The sequence below is a fragment of the Diabrotica virgifera genome, chromosome 2 (genome assembly GCF_917563875.1).
Source record: "Diabrotica virgifera virgifera chromosome 2, PGI_DIABVI_V3a".
NCBI classification, from domain to species: Eukaryota; Metazoa; Arthropoda; class Insecta; order Coleoptera; family Chrysomelidae; genus Diabrotica; species Diabrotica virgifera.
The window spans coordinates 108740475-108765948 of NC_065444.1; the positions used below are offsets into that span (position 1 = coordinate 108740475).

The 25474-nt window shown below is 30.6% G+C and overlaps 1 protein-coding gene across 1 annotated transcript in view; it reads right to left on the reverse strand.

The window, feature by feature from the left end:
- LOC114324512 (uncharacterized) overlaps positions 1-25474 on the reverse strand; it is a 92643-nt gene that overhangs the window by 61844 nt on the left and 5325 nt on the right. Inside the window, exon 2 of the mRNA XM_050644819.1 lies at positions 11092-11236. Coding sequence (XP_050500776.1) covers positions 11092-11236 — 145 coding nt within the window. The remainder of the gene's footprint in view (positions 1-11091; positions 11237-25474) is intronic.

Here is a 25474-nt window from a genome sequence, read left to right on the forward strand (position 1 = left end):
TGCCCAAAAAGAAGAAATTTTTATCAAGTAGTAAAAAAGACACGAGCGACACAAAATAAATACACAATGTTTTGCAGAAATAAAGATGGTACGTTATTGGAAGACAAGACAGAAAAAAACAGACGGGCAGAGTATTTCGAAGAATTAGTAAACGATAAAGGCCAAACATAAACAGAAATGTAACAACAAAGACAAGAAATAGAACAACAACAAATACAAGAAACAGAACCACTACAAATACAAAACCCGACAGAAATGGAGATAATAGCAGTAATAAAAGATCTAAAAAATAATAAAAGTACCGGAGAAAGCGGAGTTCCAGCAGAGATATTAAAGGTAGGAGGAAATATGCCGCAGCAAAAGATAGCTCGACTAATAAAGAAAATATGGGAAAACGAAAAAATCCCAGAGCAATGGAACACAGCAATTATCTGCCCAATTCACAAGAAAGGTGATAAAACCATCTGTGAAAAATACATGGGAATCGCACTGTTAGAAGTGGTATATAAGGTATTGGCAAAAATCATAAGAACCAGGATAAAAACCTATGAATCAGAAATAATAGGAGAATACCAGGCTGGTTTCAGACAGGGAAGAGCAACAACCGATCAAATTTTTATGCTAAAATTGTAACAAAATAATAGTTATGAACAAAATCTAGGCTTGCATATGCTCTTTATTGATTTTAAACAGGCTTACGACTCCATCTCACGAAACGGACTATATGAAGCAATGAGATTACTACGAATACCAGAGAAACGGATACGATTAGTTAAAATGACGCTAACCAATACAGTCAACAAAGTCATGATCGAAGGTAGTCTTCCAAATCAGTTTATCGTCAATAGAGGATTAAAATAAGGAGATCCCCTGTCAACAGACTTATTCAACCTAGTACTGGAAAGGATAATTAGAGGAGCCAATATCCAGACAAGCGATACGATTCTCAACAAAAGACAACAATGCATAGGTTTTGCAGATGACTTGGTGTTTGTGACACGTTCAAGAATAGAAGTTCCAAAAATGTTCTAACAATTTGAAGAAGAAGCTAGAAAAATATATAAAAGAAAATAAATGGATCACTCTAACGACGAATGACAAGAGAGTATAAATTTGAGAAGGTAACTGAATTTAAGTACCTTGGAGTAACCGTTACAAATAGAGGAGACGAAGAGAGAGAAATTGATAAACGGTTATTGAAAGCTAGCAAAGCAGTAGGATCATTAAACGCACTGTTGAAGGCCAAAAACGTGTCCAGGGCAGCCAAGATTCGAACTTACGAGACAACGAACAGATTTCTTACGTCTCCAACAAATCTCAAAATGCATGTCATTAATTCTACTCCAATTGACACGTTCAAGTCCACAGTTTCTTCACGTTCACGTTTTGCTTGTTGCATTAACTCGTTCGAATGTCTTGTTCAAATCAGTGTCAATAGAGCTGTCTCAAAGGTATCCATTTTATTCTGCAGTGTCTTGGCATCATTTTTAACAGCTGATTTTTCGTCTCTATTATTACTTAACTGGAAAAAAATATTTTTGATGGTTCCCTAGTTTCTAAGTGAAGCATTTACAGCGTCAAAAGTTTCTGCAAGTTTTGTTTTCATCACTTTCAAGGATTCATTGCAAATTTAATGGGGCAAATGGCTAACTGAATCTTTTCATTTATTCGCATTCCGTTGTAAATGCTCAGCTAAGAAGTTGTCAAATTTAGCCTAGTATAAAAGACAACTGAGTGCTGGAAAAGACGATGAGGAAATAAAGAAAAGGGTAACACAAGCTAGAAGAACAATTGGATGCCTAAATGGAATACGTTGGAGCTCCGAAATAGGAATACAGCGAAAATACAACATCTATGAAACACTTATTAAAAGCAGCCTACTTTACGGAGCAGAAACTTGGAGAATAACCGAGAACAACAGGAAAAAATTAGAAGCTGTAGAAATGGATCTGTTTAGAAGATCGTTAGGTATATCCAATAGGGAAAGAATTCGAAATGAGGAAGTAAGATGACGAATTGGAATGGATGGTTACTTAACAACAGACAAAAGAGAGGAAACAGTTAATTTGGTATGGTCATGTTCAAAGAATGGAAGACACAAGATTGCCCAAAAAGATCTTGGAGTGGGTACCACCAAACCGCAAAAAACGAGGAAGACCCAAAAAGACATGGAAAGAAGGGGTAACCAAAGCAATGAGTACAAGGGATCTTAGAGATGGCCAATGGGATGATAGAAGGACGTGGAAGTTAGGCATCGGACAACGTCGACAGACGTTCTAAAACCGATACATACATACATAAAAGACAACTTAAGTAATTTCCTTTATGACGACTCGCTAAATCCTCATTGGATCAACGGAAAGCTAGTCCTTGAGAAGCAAATAATTTAGTAGTGACCACAACTCTTCTTAGGACGTTTATCCAATAGTCAGCTTCGCGTTCTACTTGCTCTTTCAAGTCAGCGTCTTTAACTCCAATTCATGATGATCTTGTTATTAATGTAACCATAGAGTTCAGATAAAATTAACTGTCTTCGAGAGATTTGAGCAAACTATTCAAATGTTTAGCTTTAACACTTGAGTCGTATATTAGCCAATCTGTCTTTTCATTGTCTCCATTGCGTTTTCCTCTATAAAAGTTGCTTTAATTTATTCTTCTATAATAAGCTTTGTCTCCATCTTGATACGTTTTTTTACAATTTTCTAAGGAATCACTCTTGGGCTTAAAAGTTATCACAGTTCTTATAGTCATCAGTCTTAAAATCAGCCCATTTCGAAGTCGCAGGTATTTCGTCGTCTTTTGATCTATTTCGGAGAATATGTAGTTTATTTAGGGGACTTTACTTTTTTATTAATAAAAGGAACGTTTCCCTATGGGCCCCTCCGGTGTCCGGGCCCTTGGGCGCCCGTCCCATGCGCCCAGTGCATAAACCGGCACTATGTATGTGTATCCTCTTTAAGTCAGGCTAGAGGAAAATGAAAGAAAAGCTTTCTATGATCAATTACGAAAAATACATAGAGATATTAGAGAGGTGATTTTGAGGAGACTAGACTTTGGAACAAGAAACAATGCTGAAAGTCGCCAAAATCGCGAAAGTAGTCAAAAAAACCACTCACTAACAAGTAAGAATTCCTACAGAAGTTTAAAACGTGAATGGCATTTCGTTGCTTAAATTTTTTAGCCAGCCGTCTTTAGCTAGAAATCAATTTCTTGTCAGTGTTAGGGTTTTAGTATAATAATCTTTTACACTACTATTCCATCTACCGGTGTGTTAAAACAGTATTTTTTGGGAGACCAGACGGTAGAATATCAGTAGGCCATCCCAGAAAAAGATGGAAGGATAATGTTCAAGCCGATTTATCTAGGATTGGTGTAGAACAATGGAAAATGGAAGCGAAATATCGTAAAAGATGTAGGGCTAGAAGAAGATTACATCTATATATTCTGCCTAATGGTGTTCTCCAGCGCCTTCCTTGCATCAACCAAAAATCATATAGCGACACTTGAAGTTCCAATTTGTGTTTCTTCATTGAATGTCGTGATCTCGCATCCGACGTATATACTACTTATGACTCTGTTCTAATAATACTCTGTTCTCCTTTGTCCAATCGTTGAAGGATGTCGATTTTATCTTTCGATAAAACAAATATTTCATTTCAGGCATAATGGTGGACCAAGAGCTACCGTCTAAGGCAACGTCGGAAAAAATAATTTTAAGACGGCTGATTCTTTCATATATTGTTCCCTATGCTTCCTCGAACACCGTACCGGCCATCTGGCTACTGATACAGGTTGCGTTCATTACTGCGCAGCACACTTGTACAGGTAAATATATCGAATTTAAAATTATTCTAGGTAAGACGAAAACATTTTTTGTCATTACTTTTTAAACATTATTAGAAATATGAACTGTAATTGCCAGACACTTCTGTGGTTTAAAAAGTAATGACAAAAAAATTTTTTGCCCTATAGGGGAGTGCATTTAGATTTTCACTTCGGAAAAAATCAAACAAGATAAAACTTTCTGTAATTTCATTAAGAAATGTTTAATAAACAACATATCAAAAAGTTCTACTCGAGAAGTGGGTGCTTCATTTTTTATTAAACAAATGAACAGCGAAGTTAGATATTTTTTTAAATAACTCCGAAAATATAATTTTTAGAAAAAAACTGACTTGACCATTGAAAAGTTCAGAAAATTTTACAAAAAAAACCTTATATAAAGATTTTTCTAAAATTAAATCTCTAGCTTCTATAATTTTTTATTTATAACGCTAAAGTCACCCTTCTCACACACATTGGCGCACTGTAAACTAGCGTTGGAAGAAGTGCACGGTTGAGTTTTTTTAATGTAATTCTTTAACTAATGGATCAAAAGAAATTTTACAAATTGGACATGAAAGAAGATCAAATAAGCTATCTTATGGTTGTAATAAAAAGAAATAAAATGTATGGACATAAGTACGGTGTGGGCGGAAAGTGAGCCTTACCTGAATTTTGTTTAAAAATGATTTAAAAATGTGTAACTAATACAATTTTACTTATAAAACTCTCAAATTTGCACAACTTACCTCTCAATAATCTTACTAAACGATATTTTGTTCAAAAAAAATCTCAAAAATTTAATTCAAATAATACGATGTCTCAAAAAATGTAATTTTTGAAAACTTCGTAGTTTTACAGAATTCCCACCACTTTAAGACGGTATTACTCAAGTTTGAATACATCTAATACAATTTTTTTGATATCTTTTTAAAGCTTAGGATATAATCTTAAAAAAACACTGAATTATTTTAGTTTAAAAGTGAAATAAACAATTTCTTTTTGAGAAAACTAAGAAAGATAACAAAAATGTAACACAAAAACCGAAAATTACCAGATGAAAAAATGTATATACAGAGTGATCAAAACTTTTTTGTGTAAAACTTACCTAAAATACATTTAATAATAAGCTTCAACAATAATAAATGTTTAACAAAAAATTTTTTTTTAGCTCTTATACAGTATGTCTGCGTAACTTGGAACCTATTGATAACTTTTTTAATATCAGTTTTACGAAAAAAAGTTATTCTTTATAAAATACTCTGCATCGTATATAACATAAGATACAACCATCAAATATCAAATTTTCTTAATTTTGTACGAGCTATGTCAAAAAATATGAATTTCACTCAAGAGTAAAGTACCTTTATATTTCACAATATCAAAAATTTTTATAAAGAAAAGTTGTTTGGAATTAAAAATTATGTTCCAATATGTAATTATATCCTTCTAATCGAAAATTTGTTTTTTTTTTAAATTTGTTAAAATTAATTAATTATACCCAACATCATTAAATTTTCACGTATTATTTTTGATAACTGTTTTATTATTAATTTTATGAAGAAAGTTATTCGTCATAAATAGCTGTGCATGGTCTAACACTTAATATGCAAATATAAAATATTATATTTTATCAATATTTTACGAGGTATGTAAAAAAATTATATTTCGCGCAATAAATATGTACCTTTATAGTTCACAATATTTCGATTAGAAGAGTGTAATTGCATATTGACACATCGTTTTTAATTCTGAACAACTTTCCATAATAACAATTTTCAGTATTATGAAAAATATAGGTATTTTACTCATAACTGAAATTTGTTTGATTGGATTCTACTTCTTTTTCATTTAAATATCCGCCATTTTGGATCCGCCATTTTGAAATTTAAATTTTTAATCTTTAATTCAGATTCAACAACCTGTTAAAAATAAAGACAATAAATGTTTTAGAAAAATGTTCTTTTTATGTTCTTTTTAGAAAATCCGCATTTTGGATCCGCCATTTTATAGTTTATAATGTTAACATTTACAAAATTGGAAAGAAATCCTTTGTAAAAGGTATAAAAATTTTTATATTCTTCGGATTTCTTTCCAATTTTGTGATTGATGGTATACAGCCAACTACAGGAAAACCTATTTCTTTTCCTTGTGGATTTTGTTAACATTTAAGTTAGGTTTATCAAAGCTCTCAAAAATAAATATACATATGTAGAAATAAATACATTTTGTAAAGAAATTATTATTTTACAACTATTTTTTAAGTTATCCATTTTGTATCTGCCATTTTATAATTTAAATTATCAAAATTTGATTCAGGTTCAGCAACCTCTCAAAAATATCCACATATATGTAAACAAACACGTTTTATAAAAAAAATTCGGATTTTACAACTACTTTTTAAGGATTTTTAGGAAAAATTCCGCCATTTTGAATCCGCCATTTTGAATCCGCCATTTTGAATTTGCAAATTGTAATGTCAGATTCGGGTTCAGCATAATCAAAACTAAAATAAAAACATTTTTTATCAAAATAAAATGTTGAATTCACCCATATTCTTAACATCACTTATACAAAATAATTGTTATTGTTTAAACAATTAATAAACAATTAGCGGCGAAATTTGTGAGTAGAACTTTTTACTTTAACATATTTATAAACTAACAAAAAAAATTTTAGAAAAATATAACCTTGTTTGATTTTTTCCGAAACATTGTATCTTTTCATTCTAATTGCACTCCCCTACTAAAATAATTTAAATTCAATATACAGAGTGATTGATGAGTGTGATAAAGCTCAGTAGATCCGATATAGTAATAGATAGCAATACAAGTTAATAATAAAAATTGTGGCCAACTTTCAGCTTCACATTGCGAAATTAGTTAGATTGTTACAGGGTGTTCGATAACATAGTGGCAGACCAAACTTACGTTTTTTTAAATGCAACACCCTATCTTTTATTTTATATTCAAAATCCTCTTAACTTCCCCATCGCAAAAATATAAAGGTTTGTAATGTTATATAGGGCTTTTACAAAAGTAATAACCAATTTTTTATGAAAATCGTAACAAGTTCAGCTCCCTGTATAAATAAAAAAAAGCACAACAGCGATGGTTTATTGGTGACATATTTTTTTGTTGATTATGAAAATTTTTAAGAATTGTTGATATTGCTAATTTTCTTTATATCGAATACAGGGTGAGTCAAAACGCAAGTACATTCTTTTCTCAGAAATTTTAAATGGAACACCCTGTATTTTATATTACTATCGAAAAATATCATAACCGTACTTTAATTTTTGTATAATATTCCCTATGCCTAAATTTGTCAGTTTTCGAGATATTTTCATTTTTCAGAGCAAGTTATTAATTAGGGTGTTCTATTTAAAATTACTGTGAAAATAATGTACTTGCGTTTCGACTCACCCTATATTCGATATTAAGAAAATTAGCAATATCAACCATTTTTATAAATTTTGACAATCAACAAAAAAATATGGCACCAATCAACCATTCCTGTTGTGCTTATTTTTATTTATACAGGGAGCTGAACTTATTACAATTTTCATAGAACATTGGTTGTAACTTTGTAAATACCCTGTATAACATAAAAAACCTTTATATTTTTGTGATGGGGAAGTTAAGAAGATTTCGAATATAAAATAAAATATGGGGTGTTCCATTTAAAAAAACAAAAGTTTGGTCTGCCACTATGTTATCGAACATTCTAACTAATTTTGTAATGTGAAGCGCAAAGTTAGCTACAATTTTTGTTATTAACTTTTATTGCTATCTATTACTATAGCGGATCTACTAAGCTTTTTCACACTAATCAATCACCATGATTTTGTGTTTACCTGTACAGGTGTGCTGCGCAGTAATGAACGCAACCTGTATCAGCAGCCAGATGGCCGGTACGGTGTTCGAGGAAGCATAGGTAACAAAATATGAACGAATCAGACGTCTTAAAATGATTTCTCGAAAACGTTGCTAGCTCTTAGACCATAATTATTAACTTAAAAAACTATACGCAGCGAGTACCTATCTTACTCCAAAAAATATCTTAAAAAAACTAAAACAAAACACGATTTAACAATACTTATCCGGCGTGACCAACTATCGAGCGACAAATTATCAGTAGTAATTGCACAAGAGCTCTGAAATTATTGAATTTTTCCCGAGTGACACTTTGACAGTTTTAATTTCACGAGCCGAAGGCGAGTGAAATTATGTCAAAGTGTCACGAGAGCAAAAATTCTATATTAATTTCAGAGGTCGAGTGCAATTTGTTGCGATTATTTCATGAATAAAACTGTTCAAAACTAAAATTTTATTGTAATTTATTTATGTAAGTAACATTAAACACACAGTTTTTATAATTTGACGATTGAAAGTCATCACTTTTATAATTTTTAAAACATTAATTGTCATTAATGTCACTGAATGTATTTTTTCGTAGCAACGAAGGGCATCTGACGTAATATACTTAACGACGGGAGATTATCAAAAATTATCGATTTAATTCAGATTTATGTAGCTTTCTATTGGTCAGAATCTCCTATGAATGAAATAATCGGGACTATACTGTATTTTTATACAACTTGCTTTGCCTCACGGACTGGTCTACATGGTGCCCATTTCGTAGAATCTTTTCAATTTCCCCAATATCCTTGACTCGGCAAATAACTATACATACTAAGATACTTTTCTTGTACCTACCACACCATATGAATTTATGTAGGCAATAATAGAAAATTGTAAAAATCCCGTTGTATGTGAATTTTTTTTACAAAACAGACAAATATAAGACATATTGAAGTAGATTTAGTCTCAATTACGAGTATGTACGTCCTTTGGTAAAAGGCATGCCAATACATTAAAGAGGAAAATATTACTGCTATGCTTCTTTTCATGAGCATTTTTCGTGAGAATATACATTTTAGTGACATGACAGTTTAGTTAAATCTGACAGTTGTCACATTGTATTTGCAATTTGGTATAAAATCAAATCAATTGTGTTTATTGCATTTATAAAATGGTATTTTCTTTGATTTGTATTATAGTCTTATAAATTGAACAGATTATATTCGTAGATATATTATATAATTAGTAAATAATTTTTTTTCGATTATAGCGCCATCTATTGACAACTAGACTAAATGTTATAAATGTCACCGACGAAATGTAATCACCGACGTGCGTTTTTTTCTGTCACATGCAATTTAATGCGTTAAAAAGAAATCGAAAAACTGTGACGCACTGAAAGATCCTCATGAGAAAAAGCATACTACTACATTATTCAAAATATTTATCACAAGTTGTATTTATATAATATCCAGGGTGGGTCAAAGAAAACAGTCCACCTCGATAATAGGCAGTATTTATTAGATTTTAAGGAAATGCCGAAACAGGTCGATTTTTATTTTTAAATTACAATTTTCTGATATATTTCATACTAGTAACTTCATCCACCTGGGCGTGATGACGTAATCGATGAGTTTTTAAATAGAAATAGGGGTCGTTCTGTAGCTCATTTGAAAGGGTGTTCAATTCTCTAATATCATTATTTATACAGGGTGGTCAAAAAAATAATTTTTGAATTAAATTAATTGATGCAAAAAGAAGAATGTATGTAATTTATTTAACTCAAAATACATTATACTCCTGTCAAAAAAAAAAAATGTTATTAACATTGCTTTTAGCTTAAATTATATAAATATGGTCCTACAATAAGTGTGAATAGGAGTATTTCCTTCAAATTTTATATATTAAGGATGTTTTGAGATTTTAAAATTAGAATTGATGAACATACTATAGTTGTAGTGAATCTTGTCTTACGGAAGAAAACAGGCTTCCAAAAAAACTGTTGAATGCAAGAATGCAGGGGTTGAGACCTATTGGAAGACGGAAATAGTGATAAGAGGATGACGTGAATGTGTAAAGGAGAATGGCTACATAGTGTAATGGATGGAGTGGTTTGCAGATTAAACCTAGGGCTTGAATTGGCTGTAGAACCGTAGGATAGATGGATAGATGGAATGCATGGTATATACATGGTTATATATACCTACAAACATAAGTCAATTTTTTATTTTTAGTTGAATTTTGATTCATAGAAATGCCACCATTTTATGCCACCAAGTTGCACCGTAGCAACTTATGTCGTAGAATTCGCAAGGCTGCAAATTAAAAAAAATATACGAGCAAGTCAAACTAAAATGCAACGCAAAGCATAACATGAAGTCGAACGGAATCAATCGAATCCAAATCAAAAACGCAGAAATGTTGTTGCCAGTTATGAGGAAAAAAGAATTGTCCTAAGAAACGAAAATGAAAATATATAATACGATTGTGATACAGACGATAATATAATATACAAGCGAAGATTGGACTTTGCAGAAAAAGCATAATAGTAGGATAAATGCAATGGAGATGAGACATCTACGAGGAAAGACCAAATGGGATAGAATAAGAAATGAGGCAATAAGAGGGATAACTAAACAGGAACCAATAATGAACAAAATAATGAAGAGACAATTAATCTGGTATGGATATCTGATGGGAATGAAACCTAGTACACTAACAAGAAAAATTCACGAAACAAAGGATATTACAAAAAAAGTCAGATCGAGGAAAAAATGGATATAGCAAATTGTAGATGCGGGAAATATTAAACAGAAAACGCTTGAAGAAATGAAATTAATAGCACAAGACAGAAATTAATGGAATATGGAAGAGATGAGTGAATATGTAGTTAAGCTAAACCCAAATCCGAAACCTGAAAGGGTATAAGGAAGGGGAGAAAGAAAGAAATGTTGTTATGTCCATACTGCAAGACAATAATTAAGTTTAAAAGTATAGCCTCTGGATTGTGTTGTACCAGTGACGAAGTCAAATTGACGTCATATCTTAGTTTTCGGAAACCTGCCAATTTTTATTAATTTATTTAATTTATTTCACTCATATAGCTAAGACTAGGGATGGCGGTTATTGACAAAAGAATTTTCGCGTGCGAATGAAAATCAGGCGAAAAATTTCCTCACTTTTTGTTTGAATTCATTTTTTTTATATCTGGTACAAAAACCGATTATTGCGCAATAAAAAACCAGTGTTAGGTTACAATCGGTAGGTTTTCCCCACCCCTAGTTAAGACAGAATAACGTCGCGTCGGTCAGTTCAGCTAGTAAGAAATAAAAATAAAGTCAAATTTAAATCTAAATTTACATCAAGTATCTTTAAACAAATATAAATAAGACAAAAATTAACTTACTTATCATAAACTAGATATTTGTTGTCCACTTGTTCTTCGTAACATTCTCCTTTCGTTTCGATATACGAGCTATTAATGAATAGATAATTTGGTACTCCACTCTGGAACCACCTTCCTTGCCATTGCTTTTTAAACTGGCAGGCACCTGAAACAACAGGATTGTTTAAAATAGTGAAGATTCAAAGTCCTAATTTAAACAAATAAATATGGTAAATTTATTGACATGATTTATTGATATTAACGGTTTATACGAACAACGAATGATCTCTTAACCAAACATAACATAAAAGTGGCTCATAAAGGCAACAATATTCTAAATAAATATTTCACCAAACTGAAAATAAAACCACCAAAACTTAAAAAATCACATGTTGTTTGCGAGATACCATGTACTAACTGTGAAGGAAGTCTATATTGGACAAACTAGTCAACTGCTTTAGTCCAGAATTCGTTCCCACAAATACGACAAGAACAACACCACTGTGCACATAAAGGATGAGAATGGGAGGAAGCACACATTTGATTTCGAAAACATCAAAGTTTTAAAAACCGAGCCAATGAAAAAGAAGAGGGAGATATACTAATAAATAGAAATAAAAAGAAACACTAACGCAATCAATAACAAACCGATACAAACAAATTTTTAAAACAAAATAATTTATTACGGGTGTTCGGATTTCTATGTTACTTAGTATATTTTAGTTATTTTAATAATTTTACAAATATACCCATTACATAACAGGTAATTACTTTATTGTAAAACACATTTAAAACAATTATACAAACTGGCGCCCATCCGAATACTTCTCATTCTAATACTTCTCAGAGTGCTCAGAGTAAAGCCGGGATTGATTGCAAGCTAATTAGCAAAAGTTTTGGTGTAAGGCCCTTGTATTCTTTGTTTAAGCTTATCTTGTCTACCTTTTAATGTGTTTGTCCTTGGTTTAACATATTGATTGTTATGATGATCTTTTCCTGTTTTTATACGGATTTTTGTGAACAAATTTTAACAATTTCTATTTGTATTGATCTCTGTCTTCGTTTGTATTATTTGTAGACCAGGGGGTATCTCTTTTGGGTTGGATAAATCGTATATGAACTACATATTTTTTTGCTTTAATTGCTTCGAAATATTATTAGCTATTATAATTTCATTATGCTGACCAAATTTTTTATTAAACAATTTGTGAACAAATTAGAAAATTTTAATGTTTTTCTTGTATTCGTTGCTACCTACATCAAGGCTGCTAAGCATTAAAAAAATTATTATATGTATCTATATTAATTAATAAAAAATACTACAGTTTACATTGATATTGTAACCTTAACGAAAGAAAACAAGTAAAAAATACCGCAATAATTTGCAATGTGATATTCATTTATAGTAAAATCATGGAAAATAAATAATCATACGCTTTTAAAGTTTTATATTTGAAAGACTCAATTCACGGAAGCCCAATTTAAAAAAAAACTTGGTCCACTAAAAGCTGAGATAATTGAACTTTTTAAGCAAGTCGCTATTTTGAACGCGTGATTTCATTTTTGAGATGGCTGAAATTACTATCCCCACCACTGCCTCTCGTCCATTTTTCTGTATTTTTAAAGGATTCAATGAATCAGGTTGTAAAAAAGAAAAAAAAGGTAAAAAAATTTATATCTACAGAAGTACTTGCCACAACAAAGCTATTTGTATAAAAACAGACTTCAAACCTTCTAGTACGGGATCCGAATATAGGTCGATCTGTACCCATCTGCTTGCCGGATGAAACATTGTTTTTATTAAATTTCATACATAGACAAATATTTCTAGCATGGGTTGTCTATCAAAATCGTGTCATAGCTATGCTTAAGAGGGGGGGCGTAAGGGTTGAAGAAATCAATATTTCAAGCACATTTTTCTTAAACTATGGTAGAATTACTTTATTTTTAAATTAAATAGGCATATTCAGTACAATTTATAGATTATTCAAGAAAAAATTGAAGAAAAAATATTGAAAAATAGGGGCAAATTTTTAAGGACACCTCAAAAAACAATGAATTTTGCGGTGGACAAAAAATCCAAAAAGATTTTATTAGCTTATGAGTTTTTCGAGGTAACGCCGTCGAGTTTTTTTAGTTTTGTCGAATTTTAACTTTTTGATATCACTCAGAAGTCAAAACAATGAATTTTTTTGCAAAAAAGGGTGTAAATCTATATTTATTATTGTTAACCAAAAAATAAGTATAAAACAAGAAATATCTCGACAGAGTTACCTCAAAGAATGTCTAAAGAAAATATATACAAAATTCCAGGAGGGTGTTCAAGTAGATTTTTTGCTAATTTTGAAATAATAATAAATATTTTTTAATTTGTAATCAATTATATCTTGTGAAAAATTTAATTGCACAAATGATTTAATAAAAAATTTAGCCCGCCATTTGAAGTGTTAGCATAATATGACATATGAAATTATCATTTCTACTATGTATTTTGATGCGATTAAAGCAAAAAATGGGATCACGATTATAATTATTGTTGTTGTTTGTTTTATTTGTTTATTTCTTTCCACTTCTTTGTTTTACTATTTTTAATCGTTATTGACAATTTCACCATTTATTTATAACCTATTATTTTCGTTACCAATTTTTACTTTATTTACATTACTTGATATAAAATGTATCATTAGATTTAGAGATAAATGTATTTCAACATTATCTTGACAATTAAACTAGGTTATCAAAATATGATAGAACCTTAATTTAGATTTAATGACAAACTTGCTGTATCAAAAACAGAAAAAAACTTTGAGTCATACTTTAACGATATAGTTCGCATGTCAATTGCACATTATCCATAATCTCCTATTCGAAATGAAAAATAATTGGTTAATAATAGCAGACGACGATAATAGGAACGGCCGTCCGTCGTTTTTAAAGTCGATAAAAAGTAACGAATTCTTTCACGAAATGTTTTAAATCAAAAGTAGTGCATGCAGTGGTTAAATATTTAAAAAACATTATTCAAAAACTTTTATTTAATGTCAAGTAACTTTAATTATAGGTAATATCAGTTAACCATTTAAGACACACAACTCATTTTTGAAAATTGTCAAATCAAATAAAAGTTAATAAGTAACCAGAGAGAAATAAAACCGAAATTATCTTCTAATTTTTCTTTTATTTGGTGGTAAATATTGATACCAGTGGATGTCTGAGCATTTATCAACACCTACAAATCACTATCACTGATAAAGAGTTCTACTGCTACATCTGCAAACTAAAACAAAAGTTGTAAAACAAAAAAATATTTCATACTTTATTTCTTATGATGTATAGAAAAACATTATTTGCATAATGCATCACCGGCCAATGAGATTGGTCCTCTTTTGTTTCTTATTTAAACTGTAGTGAGCACATCTACATTAAGTGACTTTGATTTTGGATCAGTCTTTTTGGACCAGTAGAATTACGATGTGATTAGTGATGTGAGTCGAGAATATTTCCAAGCGAATATTCGCGAACATTGGAAAGTTTCCGAGAATATTCGCCTATAAAAAATGGAAATTTTCTCCTGACCGCGAATATTCCAGGAAACTTTCAATGGAAAATTCTCGAGAATATTTTAGAGAATTTTCAAGAATGTTTCCGAGAACTTTCTATAATATTTCCGAGCACTTTTGAGAATATTTCCCAAGAGCCTTTTGGATATAAGAGTCAGTGACGTAATTTGAATTTACATGGAAGTAGCGCTATTTAATTCACATGGCCGGCGAACCTATACCACTGCCAAGTGGAACGTTTTTTTGATCATTACCTTCATTATTTTTATACTAAAAATGCCTAAACTATACTAAAATCACAATAAAGATGCACTAGAAATAAACAAACTAAGACACGTTGAATGTTAAGAGGAGTACTCCCGAATCGTGATTTATAATGTATAAACTTTGCAAATCATGATTTGGGATTTACAATGTACATAAATATTGTAAATCATGATTTCCCAAATAACCAATTTCCCAACAATCTTCCAAATCATCAAAGTCCTCCTCGAACATTCAATGTGTCTTTGTTTATTTCTAGTGAATTTTTATTGTGATTGTAGTATAGGTATAATGCATGGGAATATTTCAAACGAAAAATAATAAATAAAAATAAAAAATTCAAAACTACAATACATAAACTTAGATCATTAAAACTTCTTGTAAAAACTAGATGGGGTTCAATCCTTAATTGTATAAATAACATTATTGCGTCTAATGAATGATTCGTGACTCGTTGACTCCTCGAATGATTACTGCCCTCTAAACTTCATTCTCGGGAGGAAAAGTAGCACTTTCCTCCCTTGTTATACAAATAGCTATTACCTAGAATATTCCATTACTTCCAATCAGTAAGTCTGAGGAAAAGGAATACTTATCTAAATTAGAAAAAAAATGGCAGTGAAGCCTGTGCACTATGCTGCAAACTTACTCGATTCTTCTTTAACAGGACAAAGCCTCACTAGCCCAGTAAATGAACGGGAAATACGGCGATACCGTGTAATTTTCAGGGGCAACTCCGAATTGCATGAAAATTTGAATATAGGTTCTACTTACCCTCCACTTTAAAGTTGAAATTGTGCCGTTGGTTGCTTTTACTTGGGGGGTGACAGTCACCCCTTCTCGGGGGTGAAAAACATATATTCAAGATAAGACCGGAGATGGATAAATTGACTGATTCTAAGCAACTTTTGTTCTATAGAGTTTTTTATGTAAGTCAATACTTTTCGAGTTATTTTAGATTGAAAATGTTTATTTTTCGACAAAAAACTACGTTTTTGGACGGTTTTTCGCAAATAACTCAAAAAGTAAATACTTGATCGAAAAAAATATCCTTAGCAAAAGTGTAGCTCATAAAAAACTGAAAAAAAATGTATATCAGTAAAGTCTATCAATCGAGTAAAAACAAAGTTGTAACTCATGAAAAATACGTTCTTGTGCGTCTAATTCCAAATCGAATATTTCAAGGTGAACTCACCGAAAAATTAAGCACTTTTCGGGAAAAACCTGTTTAAACTTTTTTAAAGTGTTTATAAAAAGCTTTATTAGAATTGTTCATAACAGTTAATAGCATTAAAAATAAGCGAGTTACGCTCAAAATAAAGTTGGCCCTCTTTTTTTTGTAAAAAAAACATGCAAATCTCCCCGTGTTTAGCTCCTCAAATGAAATTAATCGCTACCTCTTTACAAACAATTTACTTACTTATCTATTTTTTATATAATCTGTCAGTCTCACCGGTTTAAAGTGCTTATTTTTGAAAGGGTTATAGTTAAAAAAGCTTGAACGGGTCACTAATCACGGGTGTATGCAAATTTTGAACAGTCATATCTTAACCAATTTTTGTCTTGCGGAAAACAATATGAAACTAGCATATTTATAATAACAAAACCTATATTTTTTTACTCTTTAAGATTTTTCTTATCACTAATACTTTTAAGTTATTTTGAAAAAAGGAATTTTTTCAAAAATTTTTAGAAAATTTTGTTTTATTATAAAACCAATTTTTTTTTCAAAAATAAGCACTTCAAGCCAATCAAACTTACAGATCATATAAACAATATACATATAGTTAAAATAAATGGTAAATCGGTAATAAATAGAGGGAAGTTTTCACAATTTTTTTTACCAAAAAAAGGGGCCAACTTTTTTTTCAGTGTAACTCGTTTATTTTTGGTGCTAGAAACTTTTGTAAAAATTAAATATAAATCTTTTCTTAGGTACTTTAAAAATGTTAATAAACTTTTCCCGAAAAGTGCTTAGTTTTTCGGTGATTTCGCGTAGACTTATTCGATTTGGAATTAGACGAATAAGAACGTATTTTTCATGAGCTACAACTTTGCCTTTTCTCAATTTATATACTTTAATGATACACCATTTTTTTTTGTTTTTTTTTATAAGCTACACTTTTGCTTAGAATATTTTTTTCGATAAAATATTTACTTTTTGAGTTATTTGCGAAAAACGGTCTGAAAACGTAGTTTTTTTGTCGAAAAATCAACATTTTCAATTGCGAATAACGCGAAAAGTATTGACTTACGTAAAAAACTTTATAGAACTAAAGTTGCTTATAATCGGTCAATTTATCCATTTCCGGGTGTGTTTTAAACACGCGTTTTTCACCCCCTGAGAAAGAGTGACTATCACCCCCCAAGTAAAAGCAACCAATGGGGCAAATTCAACTTTGAAGTGGAGGGTAAGTAGAACCTAAATCCAAATTTTCATGCAATTCGAAGTTGCCCCTGAAAATTACACTCCAAAACGGTCATTTATTGGGCTACACTGGTAAAGAGCATAGTAGTGTATAGCAGTGTATAGCTGCATTTTAGTATTTTTTTTAAATAAAATAACTTTTTTATTTTTAAATTATAATGACTGATAACAAATATTCAGAGTATTTTTTAATTAAGTTAAATAAATTTTTAGTATTTTTGGACACTTGGAAATTGACTCGTCTAAGAAATGCACACTAAATGTAACATTTCAATGGACTATTACGATATTTGAACTCGACATAAAAATATTTAATGTACTGAAGTTCTTAATGTTTTATACCGACGTCATATTAATGTTTCCATAAAACTCCAAGAAACTCATCACTACACGTAAAGTTGGATGAGTCAATTTATGCGACCAGGGGAGTCGGTTATAACATGTAAACATTTCATTTTGTAAAATTTATATAGAATTAACATATTTATATAGAATTAACTTCTTGTGATTTTAAAGATCTAGAATGAAACATATTTATCACATGTGAAAAATTAATACAGTAGTCATGATAGTGCTGGAAAAACAAGTGGTGGTCAATCTATAGATGATTCAAATAAAACAGGAGTCTAATATGTCAATATCCTTGAATAATTTCAATAATTTTATTGAAAAAATTGTCAAAACTGTTCATAATCTGTTAATTGTTAATCTGTTAATTGAGTTAAACTTTCTGTACTAAATCTAAAAAAATATTTTCAATAATTTTAATGAAAATATTATCAAAACTAATGATAATTTGTTAATTGGAGTTATTCTATGCTGAATCTAAGCAACAATTATTATTTATTCTAGTCATAGTAGGTACCGGGTGTCCACTAATATTCCCCCCCCATTTCAACTGCCTATAACTTCTAAACGGCTCAAGATAAAAATATGCGGTTTTCACTGAAATGTTTTATTTCAGTAAAAGTTTTGTCTGAATGGATTGAATTTTTTATATCGCTTTCAAATACGAAATAAAATATGGCGGACTTTTGAAAAAACGTTGTTGACTTTTTTTTAATGGAACACCCAGTATATTTTTCTGTAAATTGAAAGAAAGGTCATTCACCTATCTAGCGATATAATTTTTTTTAAATCGGTTGTCAAATCACTGACTAATTAATTTTTAAAATGAGAGGTGCAACGTGGATATCACATACCTAAATAACATAACTAACCAAGTTACGTGATTTCCACAGTGCATCTCTCATTTTAAAAATTAATTGCACAGTCATTTGACAACCGATTTTAAAAATTTTTATATCGCTGGATAGATAAATGACCGTTTTTTCAAGTTTTTAGGTAAGTGACCATTTTTTATATCGCTTTAAAAAAATGGCGGATTTTTGAAAAAATGACGTTGTTGACTTTTTTTATTAAAACACTCAGTATATTTTTTTGTATCTTGAAAAAACGGTCATTTACCTATCCAGAGATATAAAAAATTTTAAAATCGGTTGCCAAATGACTGAGCAATTAATTTTTAAAATGAGAGATGCAATGTGGAAATCACATAACATAATATCATTTTGCTCATTTATGTTATTTAGGTATGTGCTATCCACGTTGCACCCTTCATTTTAAAAATTAATTACTCAGTGATTTGACAACCGATTTTGAAAAACTGTATATCGCTGGATAGGTGAATGACCTTTCTTTCAATTTACCAAAAAAATATACTGGGTGTTCCATTAAAAAAAAGTCAACGTTTTTTTCAAAAATCCTCCATTTTTTTTTCGTATTTGAAAGCGATATAAAAATAATTCAATCCATTCAGACAAAATTTTACTAAAATAAAACATTTCAGCGAAAACCGCATATTTCTATCTTGAGCCGTTTAGAAGTTATAGGCAGTTAAAATGGGAGAAAATATAAGTGGACACCCGGTATAATAATTGGATTAATTAATTTATTGCATTAATTGTTATTAAAACATAGTATGAAGCTTCGCGCTAGTCTACAGAGTTGCCTACAGTACCAATATTTTTTTATTTAAGGATGTAATATATGCGATTCTTCTTTAAGAAGCCTATCTCTAAGTATGTACATACTAAATATATCTTTATTATTAGATGTAATGCTCTCAGAAACACTTCCAGTAATATTTTTGTTTGACAGATCATGTTATTTGCAAATCATGTTCCATTTTGATTTTGAAATCATGTTTATATATTCCTTAGTACGTAAAAGCTCGAATTTTAATTTGAGATATTTTAGTATTCGAGATTCACATTTAAAAAATTTAAAACTGTTTTTAGGATGTCGCCAAAGCTAAATATAAGCTCGGGATCGTATATGTCAAATAAAAATAAAGAACTAAAATTATCATTAAAAATTTATAAATCGACATCAAAAGACTGCAAGCGAAAAATTCGAATGTTTCTAATATAAAATTCATAAAAACTAAAAATATTTTACTTTCATAAGTAACGATATGTATATACCGCCTCGGATGAAGGAAACCTTTTTGTATATACATTTTTGTATGTGTGTGTCGTGTTTTGGTCCTCAGGCGTGCAAAAAAATCTAATACAAGGTGTATTCATGTTTTAATGAAAAAGTTATTACCATTTGTAAGAAAAGTTCTTCAAAGAATTAAAATAAGATTAGATTGGGTTAAGTTAGATTTTACACTTCTCTCAATGCCGCTAAGCCCAAGTCGGGCTCTGGCCTCCCCCAGCATCCGCTTTTAAGTATCTCTTGTAACGGTTCGAGACGTTACAAAATTATTTTTGAACTTTTAAATTATTTTTATAATTATTTTCTTTTGTTCTCTTAATTAAATTTGTCTAATTTTCTCGTAATTAACTATTTAAATTATTATCTTCTCTTATATTTTAAAATATTTATTTTAAAAACGTCACCACTAAACAAACTTAAAACTATCTTTTGGATTTATTGGGTTAGTAGCGGCCCTCTGGTGGTGAATATGACTTCGTGTTCTGAGATAAATTTTACATTTCCTTGTGGGAGAAGCCAAGTTCGCTGACCACTTGATTTGTGAGCCTGGAATAGCTAGGTCGAAGTACCCAAAATGGCGAAATCTTTCTCATAAGTAATAAGCCTTTATTGGGAAATAAAGTTCCTTAGGATGTACATGGTTTTCACAGTGTTTTCCCAGAATCCATCCAGTGTTTTCTAGAGGGAAAACAGTAATGAAGAACTGAGAGATCCGGTAAATATATACATATTTTTTTGACATAAAGAGGTTAATGACATTGCATGTTACATTATTTTTACATCTAATAAAATATTTCTTCCAATTCAATTTTCCTATTAAATGTATTAGTTGAATTTAGTATCTTTTAATCATTTCAATATCTATAGATAATATTCACTCAGAGAAAATTCTAATAGTTTTAATTTTTTGCTTACACTAAAGTCACTTCCAACATCATTAATAAATGTCCTATATTTATTTTAAATAAATAATATCTATTCTGTATTTAAATTCCAAACTCATGTGTCTGTAATTTGAAATGGTCATATACAGTCACATTCTGTCAAGGTCAAATTTTGTCATGTACTTTTCAATAATGAGAGATTTTTTTGTGTGTTAATGGCTTTTTCCAATTACAATCTATACTAAAAACACTTCCCTAGTTTCTCTTTTTCTCCTTTGATTTTTGTTAATTTTGCTACTTCTAAAGTTTTTTCTTTTTTCTACTTTTGTTGGAGTTTATCTTCTCTTTACTTTCACTCCAACAGAAGCTTTCTTTTTTGTTACACTCTGTTCCCTGGCTGACCTCCTCCAGTTATAATATTTCTTTAGTCACCCTCAATATCTCTTTAGCTTTGGTATCGGTTCTCACTTCGTCTATCCACCTCTTCCTCGATCTTCCTACTGGCCGACGTCCAACCATAGTTCCGCTGAGCGTTCTACTAGGTGTTCTGTCATTATCCATTCTTATAAGGTGACCTTCTCAGCGCAATATTTGTATTTTGGCATAATTTATTACACCCCTTACGCAGACAAAATTCTGCTTGTTGAACAAGCAAAACAAGCAGAATTGCTTACAAAGAGGAGGAAGGAGGAGACGTAGAGAAAATACGTTAAACGGAAAGTAGACGATTGCATTGTTTTTAAACAAGTCTTACTGATAAGAGGTAAACTTCGAAACATGTGTAGGAGAATGGTGGAGCTCGAATTTAAGTGATATAATATATCATGATATGATATATATGATATAATACACACACCCAAACTTATATGGAATCATAATGTATTTCAAAGTAATATTTATTTCTTTTGAAAAAACTTGTTACTGTTCCTAAGAATAAAGGTTTTTATTGAAAATAAACAAATATAAAGACAATCGGATAATAGTACAGCTCGGTACGGTATAGGTTATTTGCTTGAGTTGCAAATTGAATGAAAATAAATAAACTAACTTTTGCGCCCAAAAACGAAAATATGTCTTATGTGGGGCTATAGAACTTACAAAAGAGGAATGATTATTGGTCTTGTGGAGAAAGTAATGTTCTCAGAGGGACATAGCTGTAGAGCTAGGCGTAATACAGGGCGTTCTGTCCAAAACCTATGCTAGGTCCCAGGAATTAGGAAAGTTCAAAAATAAAGCAAGGGAAAGTCGCCAAAAGTAATAACGGCTCTCCTCGATCGTTTACTAGTCCAATCAGCAGGAAGACATCCAACCATTTCTCACCTGCAGCTTCAAAGGCAGCTTTTGGAAGCTACAGGTGTAACTGTTTCAGTTGAAACGATAAGAAGAAGAGTTCATACCAAGAAGTATACAGCAGGAGACAGTTATGGGTTCCCGAGTTATCCAGGCAGCACAAGATTAATCGCCTAAATTCGTGTCTTCACCACCAAACCTGGAACATTGGGAATTGACAAAATGTGCTATTCTCAAAAAAAGTCAGGATTTGTGTAAAATCAGATAACCCACGTAATCGTGTACTTAGAGATCGAGGAAGACAAACAAGAACGAAAACTGTCAGATCTGTTCACAAATATACAAGGGGAAGTGTAATGTTCTGCAGAGGAATTGTGCAATCAACTTTAACTGCTCACAGGTATGTTGATAACCTGTAGTCAGGCTCTGGAGAGGTGCAGCAGGAGAAAATTTAATTTTATTGTATGATAATGGACCTCTACATATAATTAGAGTGACTGCAGACATCACTGAAGCAGAAGGTATCCCTTGTTTGGAGTGGCCTGCTTGCTCACCCGAGCTTAATCCTATAGAGCAGCGGTTCTCAATCTTTTTGTGTCATGTACCACCAAATACTTTTTATTATTTTTTTGTACCACCTAACTGAAATACATATCTAACTAGGTGATCTAATTAACTGTAATAGTGGTGCTGATTTTGGCTGTTTTTGCGATTTGTGTACCACCTCAAAAAATGAAATGTACCACCAGTGGTACATGTACCACAGATTGAGAACCGCTGCTATAGAGGATGGATACAAGCTGCTCTTAAAGGATGGAGCAACCTACCACAACAAAATGTTGATAATTTGATTAGGAGCTTGTCCACGCAAACTGAAGCTTGCATAAGGACTAGAGGTGATAACACTGACTACTACAAAATAAAAAAAAATAAATAAAAACAATTTAAACATTATTCGTTTTACATTGAAATTTTGTATGCTATTGACTTTAAAACAACTACTTTCAATTTGTTTGTTAAATACTTTATTGTTTTATTTAATTGTTATGTATTTGTTATTAAATTGCTTTTAAATAAAAAATATTGTTTGACTTCGTGTGTTCGTCTTTTAAATTCGCATGAATTAGTAAGAAATGTCAGATGATTCCATATAAGTTTGGGTGTGTGTACTCGTATATGATATAATATAAATATGATATAATATATGATATCTATATATATAAAAGAAAGTCAAGGTTATGTTAGTTACACCATTTATAACTCGAGAACGACTGAACAGATTTTTATGAAATTTTACATGTATATTCTAGCGGACTGGGAATAGGATAATATGGAGTTTCATACCCGTACGCCATAAGGGGGGTTGCCCCCCTGATATATTTTTTTAATTTTTGGAAAAACCGTTTTTTACTATTTTTATGAGATGTAGAAGCAAAAGATACAAACAATCCTAAATTTTCAATTTTCTATCTCAGACCGTTATTTTTTAATAGCCATTTAAATATTTTACATCTATATAAAAATTCGCCGCTCGCAGTGTTTGTTACCATACTCCTCCGAAACGACTTGACCGATTTTTATGAAATTTTGCAGGTATATTGGACTGTACTGGGAGTAGGTTGCTGTCTATATTTCATACCCGTACGTCATTAGGGGGTTGCCCATGACGCCGTAACTCTCACAATAATGACGTGAAAAATATGAAATTAAGTCGGTAGACTCCTTGCTGTCCGAAACACAATATCTCAAGTCGTAGCAATATTCTGAGGACAGAAGAAGAACGAGCGACAAATTTCATAGAAGAGAAGTGGAACAGTTTAACTTTGGGACTCAAATTGGGCAAAATATGAATTTTTTAATTTTGCGAAATTTTCAAAAAATATGTCTAAACGGAACCGTGAGTAGGAGAAAAATTCTGAGTACACGAAAAGAACAAGCAGCAAATTATAAAATTTTATTTAATTTTAATTCATTTTGTTTAATTTTATTTAATTTAAGTATTTTATTTATTTTCGTTTATTTTATTTTATTTCATTTTATTAAATTTTATTTATTTTTATTAGACTATATTTTCTTTTATTTAATTTTATTATAATTTTTTAATTGATTCATTATTTTTATTTAATTTTTTTTAGCTTTATTTAACTGTATTTAAGTTAATATGATTTTATTTATTTGTATTTAATTTTATTCAGTTTTATTTATTTTTATTTACGTTTATTCAATTTCATTTAATTTTAATTTACTTCATTTACTTTTTTATTTAATTTTAATTGAATTTAATTTTATTTAATCAACACCTATAGACTTGGAATCTCCCCGAACCCAATCATAAATAGAGGGTTGTTTTGAATATAGATATAATAAAGCTGTTATATTCATTATAAGATAAACAAATTTAAGATTGTAAATGTTGCACTACAAACTTTATTTTGTTACTTCTAACTAAACTTTATTATTTCAAACATCATGTGTAATTAATTAAAAATAATAATAAAACCTCATTCACATCGAGCATTTTTGTTTATTAATTACTAATTCCTTTTGTTCATTTTAAGTTTATTGTATACAAAAGTTTGTTTTTATCTATTGAGGCAGTACGAAGTCTGCCGGGTCAGCTAGTATATGATATAACAGAAAAACGTTGAAATGAAAATAGATGATTACATATTATGTAATCATCTATTTTCATTTTAACGTTTTTCTCTACGTAAAGTGTGTCAAAGATGGTGTTTTGTAAGGATATTCTAATAAAGATAGCTTCATGGCCTTTATTTTGAATATTAAGAATTTGAAAACTGCTCATTAAAGAATGATTATGATCTAGAAGGTGAAGTGCGTACGTAGAATCCCTTTTGTGTTCTGCTATTCGTTTGTCAAAGGTTCTGCCAGTTTGATTGATGTAAGTTTTTGGACAGTCACCGCATGTCAGTTTGCATACACCATTCTGTATTTATTGCTTTTTCTTTTGACTCTTATTGTTCTGAATGTATTTGCTTATATTGTCGTTTGTTCTGAAAGCTGGTGTTGTTCCTGTCTTTTTATGTGTTTGGCTATTTTTGTTGATATCTTGCCTGTATATGTAATATAGCAGAAGTTATTGGGTTTTTCTGTGGTGCTGGAAAGACTAATTTCAGAGCTTTCTTATGAAGTTTTTGTTTTAAAATTTTGTTAATTGTTTGTTCGTTGATTGTTTACTGATATTTTCTTGATAATGTTCCATTCTATCTCGAAGATATTTTTTGACATGGCAATTTCTGTCAATCTATGCTATGGTAAACTGCTAATTTATGTTGTGTGGGATGGGATGATGAATTGTGTATAGTTGTGTCAGTATGGGTAGGTTTATGAAATACGGAGAACTCATGATTATTTTGCAGTCTAATAATTTTTCACCACCCCAAAAAAAACCTAGTACCTTCTCCTCTATTACATTTCCAGGCAATATATCAACAAGAACAACATTTCAGAACAAA